The sequence below is a fragment of the Canis lupus genome, chromosome 17 (assembly GCF_003254725.2).
Source record: "Canis lupus dingo isolate Sandy chromosome 17, ASM325472v2, whole genome shotgun sequence".
Taxonomy (NCBI): domain Eukaryota; kingdom Metazoa; phylum Chordata; class Mammalia; order Carnivora; family Canidae; genus Canis; species Canis lupus.
This window is the reverse complement of record NC_064259.1, coordinates 52,276,020-52,288,327: the sequence shown is the minus strand read 5'-3', so window position 1 is coordinate 52,288,327 and position 12,308 is coordinate 52,276,020. Positions and strand designations below refer to the sequence as shown.

Genomic DNA, 12,308 nt, shown 5'->3' with positions numbered 1-12,308 from the left:
TGAAACATATTCATTACATTTTGGCTAAAATTACTTTTCCCTCACTTTTTCCCCTTTCCCTTATTTTGAGTAATTGTGTAATTATCCATGCCAGAAACTTGTAAATCATCTAGAATTTCTAATTTTTTGCTTTGCTGTAACTGCTACCTCTCCATCACCATGCAGTTATTCATTAAACAGTTGATTCTGCCTCTAATTTATCCTCTGTATTTCTATTATGACTGCCTTAGTTTAGTGTCTTACTTCATTACTAATGGATCAGCCTTTTAATTAGCCTCTTTAGTATAGGTTTTAAAAGCATGGATTATTGATTCCGATATCGTGGTTTTAGATCTTAAAATCCCCCCTCCCCATTTACAGTGTCCAGTGACCTTGAGAACATTACCTGATTTCTCTGAAGCTCAATTTCCTCACCTTTGAAGTGAAGATACTAATTGAAACTACTTCGCAGAGAGGTTATGTATGAGCACTAAGTAAACTGAAACATAAAAATTTCAAAGTAAATACTAACTGGTCTTACAGTAAAACCTTATAGTAATGCAAATTTAGATATAATTTGGTGGGCAGCCCAGGTGGCTCAGTGGTTTAGTGCTGCCTTCAGCCCAGGGCCTGATCTGGGGACCTGGGATTGAGTCCCATGTCAGGCTCCTTGCATGGAGCCTGCTTCTCCCTCTGCCTGTGTCTCTGCCTCTCTCTCTCTCTTTCTGTGTCTCTCATGAATAAATAAATAAAATCTTTAAAAAAATAGATATAATTTGGTCATGATTGTCTCCTATCCTCAGCACAACCTTCATTCTCAAACAGGCAGGTTAAAATTCTTACTGGTGAAGGCCAGAAGTAGGAAGAGCAAAGTTGGACTGAGAAACAAGACAGGGGATATGTGGTAGCAGAGAGTCCCTGTGTCCCCACTAGTCTTATCAGCCAATTTTTGTGAATCAAATTGAAAAAATGGTGGCAGCCAGTAGAGTAGATATTCCTAGAATTTCTTCTGGTATTTTATAATAATTGTTTTCAAACTGTGGTCTTTAGAACACACTTAAGCATGATACTAAACTTAAGTCTTAACTTCGGACACTTGTGATTGGCTGGCTAAGAAAGTTTGTACAGTTATTTTTCTTTCCAACAACTTGACTGTACTTTATGCAGTTGAATTTTGATGCCTCACTTATATTTTATAATGGCAAGATTTAACCTTAATGAATTATTTAAAGTAGGCTCCATACCCAGCTCACGACCCTGAGATCAAGACCTGAGCTGAGATCAAGAGTCAGATGCTTAACTGACTGAGCTAGTCAGGCACCCCTTACCTTTTTAGTTGACACTTAGTCTCTCAATTTTCCCTTCATACTGTATTTAGAATGACTTTTTAAAGGTATAGCTTAATTATAAGAGACCATATTATTATAGTTTGATATTTTAATTTCATGTTATTTATCTTCCTAAATTAATATTTATATATATTTTTAACTCATGCATATTTAGATATAGACATGTTTTATTAATGACTTTGCAGATTATTTTTTGTGTCTCAACATTTTCCTACTTTTTTTTTTTTTTAATTTTTATTTATTTATGATAGTCACACAGAGAGAAAGAGAGGCAGAGACACAGGCAGAGGGAGAAGCAGGCTCCATGCACCAGGAGCCCGATGTGGGATTCGATCCCGGGTCTCTAGGATCGCACCCTGGGCCAAAGGCAGGCGCCAAACCGCTGCACCACCCAGGGATCCCCTTCCTACTTTTTAAAAAAATTTTTATTGAAATAAACTCTGTGCCCAATATGGGGCTCAAACTCATGACCCTGAGATCAGGAGTTGCATGCTCTACTCATGAGCCAGCCAGGCACCCCTAAATATTTTCCATGTTCTTAAAGTCAATAGTAAGTTAAATTGTGTAAAATTACCGTGTTTGCAGGGCATACATAGTCTAAAATTGGCAGTTTTATATGGTCAAATTTACAGCTTTATTCTTGTAACAATGAGCAGTATTGTTATGTCTGAAAATTTAACTTGCTTTTGATTAGTGACATTATCAGGATTTAAATTGCTAAATTGACTTACTTTCTCTAGAAGCTTTCAAGATACCCCTGTTACTTTTTTCATTGCTTTTTACTAATGAGATCTGCTATCAATCTAATTGTCTTGTATATAATAACTAACAGTAAGAGTTTTTCCTCCCTCTTTACTATGTTTGAAACTAGAGTTTCTCATTCAGCTCTTTAGCTTTCTTATTTTCTTTTGTAGTTCCTTCTTTATCTCTTTGCTGAATTCTGTGTGATTTCTTCATATCTGTCTTCTAATTCATTAATTTTCTATTCAGTTATCTCTTGCTTACTATTTAACTTGTGTTTTGAGTTTATTCAGTAAACTGAATTTCTCTATAATTTGTATTTCTCTGTGATTCTTTTTTAGCTCTATTTTCATAGATTCTGTTAGTTCCTTTATCTCTCAACACTTTACACATTGTTGAGTTCTTTTTCAAATTGTTTTATTTTCTGTGGTTTAGGTTTTTATTTCTTGCCTTAATAGTGTTTGTTGATTCACTCTTACTGGGTTCCCTCATGCATTGTAATTTTATTTTGTGAGCCTGTCCTAAGTTGATGTCCCACTTATGCCCTGGATTGAGAGGTATTCTAATGAGATAGTTTTGTGTTTGTAAGGTTCCAGAGAAGCTTCTTTTTTTTTGTTGTTGAATGAATATGTGAATTCATCTTAATAGGAATCCCAGAAAGAGAAGTATATATGAGGACATTTTTTTTAAGAGTTCTGAGTTGGTTAATGAAGGGGTTTTATTTATTTTTATTTATTTATAAAAGATTTTATTTTATTTATTCATGAGAGACACACAGAGAAAGAAAAAGAGAGAGAGAGAGAGACAGAGACACAGGCAGAGGGAGAGCAGGCTCCAGGATCAGGCCCTGGGCTGAAGGTGGCACTAAACCGAGCCACCCGGGCTGTCCCTGAAGAGGTTTTAAAATAAGAATTTGAACTTGGGGGGGGGGGGCACCTGGATGGCTCAGTTAAGCATCTGACTTCTGATTTTGGCTCAGGTCATGATCTCATGGTGGTGAGATTGCCCTGGGCTGGGCTCCATCCATGCTCAGTGAGGAGCCTGCTTGAGATCTCTCCCTTGGGCCCTCCCTGGAGCCCACATTTTCTCTCACTAAAATAAATCTTTTTTTTTTTTAAGATTTTATTTATTCTTTTTTTAATTTTTTTTAAAATTTATTTATGATAGTCACACAGAGAGAGAGAGAGAGAGAGAGGCAGAGACACAGGCAGAGGAAGAAGCAGGCTCCATGCACCGGGAGCCCGACGTGGGATTCGATCCCGGGTCTCCAGGATCGCGCCCTGGGCCAAAGGCAGGCACCAAACCGCTGCGCCACCTGGGGATCCAGATTTTATTTATTCTGAGAGACAGAGAGAGGGGCAGAGGCATAGAGGGAGAAGCAGGCTCCATGCAGGGAGCCTGATATAGGACTCAATCCCGGGACTCTAGGATCACACCCTGAGCTGAAGGCAGACGCTCAACCGCTGAGCCACCCAGGCATCCCTAATATAATAAATCTTAAAAAAAAAAGATTTTAGGATAGAGAGCAGAAGAGAAATGTTGACTTAAGCCTTGAGGAGGATGACCAGAGTAGTATGTTGGACTGAATTCCTTGAGCTCCTTCTTATTTGTGGTAGATTTACTCCCAATTTTCCATTCAGTTTCTGAAGTCTCAGGAAAACTGGGGCCAGGGTGTGAGGGTACAGGGCTGGAAGTTGTATCATGAACTTCCCTATAGTCATCCAGCACTAGATAGATTTCCAGCTTATTATAAAATGTTATAACACAGAAACAGCCAAGAGGAAGAGATCCACAGGGCAGGGTATGTGGGAAGGGATGTGAAGCTTCCATGCTCTAAGTGTGCCTCTCCCGTAATCTCCATGAGTTCAACAACTTGGAAGCTCCCAGGTAAGCTTCTTACTAGTTTCTTGACTTGGCCTTTGTGTGTACTGTTCAGATAGCACAAAATTTGCTTGTATATCTATGCGTAAAGCTTATTTGGTGTCCTGACGTCTTGTGGATGACTCTAGGGTTGGTAAAAATTTTAGGTTGTAGGGCACTTAAAGCCTGCCCCATGGTCTTATGGAAGGGGTTCAAGTTCACCTTTTAACTTTTGTCATACTTCCTGTTCCCAGTAGTAATACTTATAACCCCTGTTGACCCACTTGCATCAGCTGATACTGGATCACTTGAACTTTGAGTTCCCTTTTGTTTCTGGCATGTTAGTTTTGCCTTTTTTAGGTTGGGGACTTAGGTATATATTTTTCAAAGTACCTATTAATTTGTTGTATTTTAGTTATTTCTGTGTTTGGCCATTTCAGATGGTCTTTTCCATATCTGTTTAGCCATCATTCTTGAATGGAAGTTCATACCAGTCAACTTATTGAAGCTAAATTTCTCTTAACACTGTGGAGATAAACTGATTTGTAGACTTGTGTATTTTCTAAAAAGTGTCTTCCTTCCCCTATTTCCCCTACATCCCCCATAATTACACACTGTAGTAAATTGTCATTTAAAAAGAAACTAATAGGCCTGAATGGGTCTGTCAGAACTTGAACTTTGAAGTAATGAAATCCGTTCTAGGGATGTTATGCATAAAGTTAATCAGCAGCTTTGGTTTTGGAGTTTGGGTTTTAGTTTTATATAATGATCAGAACTCATCATGACAACCAGCACTCAATGATTGAGTCAGGAGCACACTCATCTATACTAATTACAAGGATAATACTTACTTTATAAACTCAAATGGAAAATGGCTCTCATTTTCAAAGCAAACATATATATAATTTTTAAATTTATTGAATATAGAAGCAGGGCAGCCCCGGTGGTGCAGCAGTTTGGCGCCGCCTGCAGCCTGGGGTGTGATCCTGGAAACCCGGGATCGAGTCCCACACCAGGCTCCCTGCATGGAGCCTGCTTCTCTCCCTCTGCCTGTGTCTCTGCCTCTCTCTCTCTCTGTGTCTATGAATAAGTAAATAAAATTTTAAAAAAATAGAAGCAGATAGCAGAATGATCCCTGAAGAAGCTTCAGCTCTTTTGGTTTTGGTGGTAAGACACCTTAGCTGCTGGGTAATCTGTCAGGTGTAAGTAGTCAGCCTAGGAATGGGGTTTGCTGATACCTGTGGACTTTAATTTATTCTTCTCTCTCATTGGAACTTCTTTCATGCCTCAAATTTCTGAAATCCAGCCTTGTCTGAAAATTTTTATGGCAAATAAGAGTATTTCTCTGATGTATTTTTCATTCCTGGTGTACTTTTGGTTGGGTTTCTTTTGCAGTGTTCGTTTCATTTTGCTTCTACATTTCTTAAAATTGCATATATACTGAATTGAGTGCTTTGCTCTTTCCTTTGCCTTCATCTTTGTAGATATTTTATCTTCCAAATTCCTTAATATTACTTTAATGGGGATTTGAGATGAGATATAGATGAATTTTTGTTATAACTGTGATGCCTACTTGCTAGATTGAAGTACTTTTAAGAATCTGAGAATCAGTTTATTAGGTTTAAAAAGACAAAGATTTTTTTAAAATTTTATATATTTATTCATAGAGAGAGAGAGAGAGAGAGAGGCAGAGACACAGGCAGAAGGAGAAGCAGGCTCCATGCAGTGAGTGCGATGTGGGACTTGATCTCGGGACTCCAGGATCATGCCCTGGGCCAAAGGCAGGTGCCAAACCTTGAGCCATCCAGGCGTCCCCAGAAAGACAAAGATGTACATGAAATTATTCACTTACACGGGTAGGGTATGATGGATACTCTAAAAGATTTTATGTATTTATTTGAGAGAGATAGAGCATGAGAGAGAACAAGCATAGCAGAGGGAGAGGGACAAGCTGACTCCCTGCACAGCAGGGAGCCTGACTCAGATCTCTGTCCCAGGACCCTGAGATCATGACCTGAGCGAAGGCAGAGGCTTAACCAACTGAGCCACCCAGGAGCCCCATGGATACTTTTATAATATTGTTTCTTGCTTAGAACAGAATGTCTCTCCATCTTTTGTATCCTTCAACAAAAATATTCCTTTGTTAAATGCTGCCAATTTCTTAACTTTTTCAATATCTTACATATGCTTATGTATGTGTGAACATTTTTCTATCTTTTATAGCCCTTTTTTTTCATTTGTGAACTTTGTACTTACTGTTGTTTTTGCATACTGTTTCTTCTTTTCCTAGCCAAGTTTGGAGTCACCCTCAGGCTCAGTGATATATTGGAAGGATTGATTATTCTCATGGTTGCATTTTGTTTCAAGGAGAGAAAAGGTGCATGGTATGAAGTCCAGGAGAAAATAAGCACAAGCTTCAAGATGTCTCCTTTCAGTGTAGTTGCTCAAGGAGATGCTTGGTTTTAGAGTAACTATGTCTGACAATATGCAGGAGTGTTGCCAATCAGGAAAGCTTGTCTGGGCCTCCGTGTCTAGGGTTTTGATTGGTGAATGGTCACATAGGGGTGCCTCCTCCGTAGAACTCACACTACCTGCTGAGTCTCCATCCACCTTTAGAGGTCAAACTTAATACAGCATGGCCCAAGGCCTCAGGCATACAACAGTCTTATCAGGCAGAATATTCTGAGAGTTAGAGGTCATGTCATAGGAGCTATTTGAGGGCCAGTGTTGGAGATAGGCCTTCCTTAGGAATGTACAGGATTTGAAGAACCAAGGTCAGCAAAATAAACTTGCCTGCACACTAGTAAACGAATGTTAATTTTTCAAGACCAGTGTTTAAGTGTGACCTCTTCAGTGAAAGCTTAATTTATTGTGAGACGTTAGTTGCTCCCGTAGTTTTGCTCCTACAATTACTTACACTTACTTCCTTGTTTTATTGTACTCTTCTTTTATTTTTTTGTACTCTGTGTTTCTTTGGAAGGTTTCTAACTCAGTGCCAACTCAAATGAATAAATATTTATATCCCTTTTCCTCCTTTCTCTTTCCAATACTGTTTCTTCTTTTGACTTGAAAAGTTACTTTTAGAGACGCCTGGGGGCTCAGCGGTTGAGCATCTGCCTCTGGCTCAGAGCGTGATCCTGGGGTCCTGGGATCGAATCCTGCATTGGGCTCCCTGTGGGGAGCCTGCTTCTCCCTCTGCCTGTGTCTCTGCATCTCTCTCTCTCTGTCTTTCATGAATAAAGTAAAATCTGAAAAAAAAATTACGTATTTCTGTTGAGCAGGATCTTTATATGCACTTTATATTATAAAAACTACATTTTGTTTTCAGATATATAACTTTTAGTTTATTTTAACAGTATATATGTCTACTGAGAGATTGATGTTCCTACTTATTTATCATCTATTTGAGAGAGTGAGCGTGTGTACCTGTGAGCAGGGGTCAGGTGGTGGTGGGGCAGAGGGAAAGGAAGGGAGAATCTCAAGCACCACCCCCCAGCTTGGAGCCAGATCATGACCTGAGTGGAAACCAAGAGTCATATTCATATGCTCAGTGGATTGAGCCACCCAGGTGCCCCCTGAAATTCCTACTTTTAGAGTAACACTGTGTCTAAGTTTCTGTTTTCCATTGGAACTACTTCTTCAGGTTCTGTAATTTGTATACTTAACAATTCTTGGGATTCTGTTTATATTCTAATCTACGTATACATATGATGCTTTCTATAGTTGTACATGGTATAAACTATATATATTACATTCTAATCTTGAACCCTTTCTTGAAAGTAAGGATTGTGTCATTTTTACTATATCCGTTGTTTTATGGCTGACAGTAGTTTGTTGTGTTGAGTGCATTGCTGTTTTTTCGTTTTTAACTTTAACTTCCATAGGTTTGTTTCTTCTGATAGATGCTAGAACACTAGGAGGTTTAGGCACATGTGATCTTTCATCCCACATGAAAGTGAGTTCAAGTAGTTCTGAACCAATTCAGAATTTTTAAGATGATAGATTTTGTTATTTCTGTTGCTGCTGTAACAAAATTGCCATTGACTGGGTGGCTTAAAATAACACACATTCACTATTGCCAGTTTTACTGGGCTATAGTCACAATGTCTGCTGGAGTCAAAGTGTAGTCTCATTTGATTCCTTCTAGAGGCTCTGAAAAGGAGAAAACCCATTTCCTTGTCTTTTTAGTTTACAGTGGCCACTTGTATTTCTTGTCTTACTGCTTCATCCCCAAAGTATATGACTCCAATCTCTGCTTCCATTGTTAGCCATCTTTCCCTTTTCTATAGTCTAATCTTCCTCAGCCTCCCTCTTGAAAGATGACATATAGGGTCCCCCCCAAATAATCCAGGACAGCATGTTCCCATCTCAACAGCCTTAATTTAATCATACCCGAGAGGTTGCCTTTGCTGTATAAAGTGACTCTGACAGGTTCCAGAGATTAAGATCTGGATATCTTTGGAAGCCATTATCTGACTAACACATTGTAATAAAGCACTTTTAGATTTTTTTTTTTTTTTTTTTTGTATAAATGCTTGTTTTCTCTTTCTAAATAGGGTATCATTCCCCCCTCCCCAATGGAATAACTCAGTGGATTTATTTTACTCAACTCTTAATGTTCATTTCTTTGGTCTTGTCTGTGACATATGAATGAATGCTTTTCATAGGGGCATAATGCACAGTTTCCTTATTTTTTCTTGAGGAATATTTAATGTTGTTGTTTTGTGTTGTAGTTGGTGTAATACGGTGCCCAGTATGCCGCCAAGAATGCAGACAGATAGACCTTGTGGATAATTATTTTGTGAAAGATACATCTGAAGCTCCTAGCAGTTCTGATGAGAAATCAGAACAGGTATGCTTCTTATTAGTTTTTCTTTATATTCTTATCTTGATATTGAAATGTAAATAATCTATTTGGATAGTTACATAATTTAGAGTAGTTCAGATATAATTCTATTTTTCCAGTTGAAAATAAGGATCTTAATTCTTTTTTATACTCTCGTAACTGATTAGATGAAAAGTTATTACTTAAAAATTCAAATCTTATATATGGTTTTTGTGTTACAAAACTTAGATTTTTACTTACTTGAATTTTTGATATGGAAGGAAAAGGTTTTTATTGAAGATAAGTGGATAACAAAATTTTATTCTAGTCATTTAGTATATTTGAGAGCAGGTCAGAAAGTTTTTATTTTGTGGATTTATATTTTGTAAATTTGATGTAGATTAGTATTTGTTTCCTCTTTTAGGTATGTACTAGTTGTGAAGACAATGCAAGTGCAGTTGGCTTTTGTGTAGAATGTGGAGAGTGGCTATGTAAGACATGTATTGAAGCACATCAAAGAGTAAAATTCACTAAAGATCACTTGATCAGGAAGAAAGAAGATGTCTCAGGTAAGATAGAAGCAGTTTTAATGATTAATATACTATTAATCTCCTTTACCTCACAGCATTTCTATTTATTCTTTATATGCTTTGGACATCAATATTAATAAGAATTTAGAAAGTTAGATAAAAATTTTTAGTTTAAAACTATATGTTTTATTTTACTGCAGAATCTGTTGGAGCATCTGGTCAGCGCCCTGTTTTCTGCCCTGTACACAAACAAGAACAATTGAAACTTTTCTGTGAAACATGTGATAGATTGACATGTAGAGACTGTCAGCTATTGGAACACAAAGAACATAGGTACAGAAGTCATAATCGCTTAACACGAAATATTATTAAGATGTTTTATAAAATTATTAAATTAATTCATAATTTTGTTTGCTAGCATTTTCTCATTTTCATATATTTTATTTCTTAAAGCAAGATGTTTTTCATGAACTATTTAATGGTTTCCACATTCAAATCTAATTGTCTTATGAAAATTTGTTAAAAATGTATCATTACATTTGGTTTTGCGAAAGGAATTGTATTAATTTATTTGCTGTGCTTCTGGTTCAAATAAGCTTTTTTCAAGTATTCTGTGGTATTTAGGCTCTGGGCTGTAACCTGAAAAGGTAATATTCCTGTGAATATGGCTGATACACATTTTAACATCAAAGCATAAATATACTGGTTTCATGTTAGATATAAATCTCGTTTTTCTGCAAACTGCGTAAATAAGCAAGCAGAATTACTAATTTTGTAAGACCTAGCTTTCTATTCTAACCCTGTTATACACTCAGAATTCAGTAGTTTTCGCTTATTAACTAGTCTGTTACATTAGAACTATTCTGGAAACATACTGAAATTTCTAGTCAGGAGTATAATAGTCTTCTAGCAAAATTCCCAGTTTCTATTAAGTTGTATTGTAGTTTAAAAGATGCTCTTGCTTACCCATAGTTCTGCCTTTTCTCAAGTGTTCTTATGACACTTCTGCTGATTTGATGGAAATAGGTTTTATGGATCTCCTGCCCAAAAAAAGGGTAGGTTAAGTAGGATTAATCACATTTAAATGTGTTTAACTATAGAGTGTCTTAGTGCTTTTAATTCCTTAAGTTCATTGGAATTCCTTAGAATCCTCTTAAAGAGGGAATACATTAGCCCTAATAGCTAACAATTATTGTAGTTTGGGCGAGGTACTTTTTTGAATGCTGCATGTTTGTTTAATTCACACCAACTATCCAAGAAGTGTTATTTTAAAAAGGTGAGGGAGCCTACTTGCAGAAAGCTTCAGTAAATCTGTATAGGTTCTCACCTTAAGTAGTAGAGCCTGGGTTTGAACACAAGCAGTTGGATCTATTTTAAACCCATATGCTTATTTTCTTCCATATGGCATATGGATACAGACACAGGATATGGAATCTCTCAAACTTGACCAAATAAAATTAATGGTGTTTGTTCTTTTTTACTGTACTATAGAACATTTGTTTAGAATTGCTGCTTTAAACTTTTGTAACTTTAATTTGTCCCCGAATGTTTTTGTTTTTGTTTTTGTTTTCCCGAATGTTTAATCTTACCTGCAAGTTGGCTAATATTTCGCTTCATGTGACTAATCTTATGGATGCCTTCTCCTCAGGGCCAGATTTTACCATTGATTGTTTTTGTAATAATCTCAAGACAGATTGCCATTCTTACAGCTGTAGGTCAGATCTTTGAGCCCTTGGGTTACTTATGCTTTTTAAATTATTGGTGAGAAGCAAAAAGAGAAGGAAGATGGCATCCTTTTTCCCATGAAAGAATAGCTTCAACTGTTCTTCCCTCAGAGGTTAGCCCTGCCTGATCCTTCTTTTTTCCTCACCATTTCCTTTACCACTTGGTTTTAAGTTTTAATCCTCTCTCGATTAAAGAGATGATTTTATATTTTATATTGTATATTTTTTCCAGGATAGACTCTTGTAGAACTCATGTCATTGCACTTTATTTATTTGAAAGAGAGAGAGAGCATGTGCGTGCGTGTGCACACACACTCCCCAGTGCAAGGGGTGAGGGGGTTGGGCAGAGGAAGGAGGGGGAGATGGAATCTCAGGCAGGCTCTATGCCCAGCCCAGAACAGAGCCCGATGTGGGATTCAATCTCATGACCCTGAGTTGAAGTCAAGAGTTGGGCGCTAACAGACTGAGCCACTCAGGTCCCCCTGTCATTGCACTTTGAAACCCTAGGTTTGGGCAGCCCCGGTGGCCCAGTGGTTTAGCACTGCCTGCAGCCTAGGGCGTGATCCTGGAGACCCTGGATCGAGTCCCACGTCAGGCTCTCTGCATGGTGCCTGCTTCTCCCTCTGCCTGTGTCTCTGCCTCTCTCTCTCAATAAATAAATAAATAATCTTAAAAAAATAAAATAAAACCCTAGGTTCCTCTTACTACAGCACACTTAGAGTTGGTCTTCTTGCTTTGAGTTTTACCTTGTCAAATTAATTCTGTCCACATTGCTGTCAGGGTTATTTTGCTAAAATGGAGTCCTTCCTCACCCTTCACTCCCTTTTTAAAACACCTTTCAGTGGTTCCCCTGTAGCTGAAGTTTCAGGTGTTCCATATAGCATACATTATTGAGTCATAGTAGAGTCTTCTCTCTTCATCATCTGTACAAAGTTAGCAAACAACTCACAAGACTACCCTCATTTCTTCCTTCTTTTTTTTTTTAAGATTTTATTTATTTATTCATGAAAGACACAGAGAGGCAGAGACACAGGCAGAGGGAAAAGCAGGCTCCACGCAGGAAGCCTGATGTGGGACTCGATCCCAGGACCCCGGGATCTCGACCTGAGCCAAGGGCAGATGCTCAACCAACTGAGCCACCCAGGCGCCCCTCTTCCTTCTTTCAAAGATTATATTCATAAGCGAGAGGGAGAGAGAGCAAGTACAAGTAGAAGGAGGGGCAGAGGGAGAAACAGATTCCCCATTGAGCAGGAAGCCCAATGTGACACTTAATTCCAGGACCCCAGGATCATGACCTGAG

General features: G+C 38.0%; 1 protein-coding gene and 1 long non-coding RNA gene across 3 annotated transcripts in view; one reads left to right on the top strand and one right to left on the bottom strand.

The window, feature by feature from the left end:
- The window catches only part of TRIM33 (tripartite motif containing 33), a 116,189-nt gene that overhangs the window by 43,478 nt on the left and 60,403 nt on the right, over positions 1 to 12,308 (top strand). For both annotated transcript variants that reach the window (XM_025453454.3, XM_025453452.3), the window contains exons 2-4: positions 8,663 to 8,781; positions 9,179 to 9,323; positions 9,485 to 9,617. In XM_025453454.3, the coding sequence (XP_025309239.1) occupies positions 8,663 to 8,781; positions 9,179 to 9,323; positions 9,485 to 9,617 (397 nt within the window). The remainder of the gene's footprint in view (positions 1 to 8,662; positions 8,782 to 9,178; positions 9,324 to 9,484; positions 9,618 to 12,308) is intronic.
- On the bottom strand, positions 5,789 to 11,861 carry LOC125752751 (uncharacterized). The gene is made up of 3 exons (XR_007402924.1): positions 11,755 to 11,861; positions 10,251 to 10,324; positions 5,789 to 7,177 (listed from the first exon to the last, which is right to left on the bottom strand). It is a non-coding gene; the product is annotated as an uncharacterized LOC125752751 (long non-coding RNA).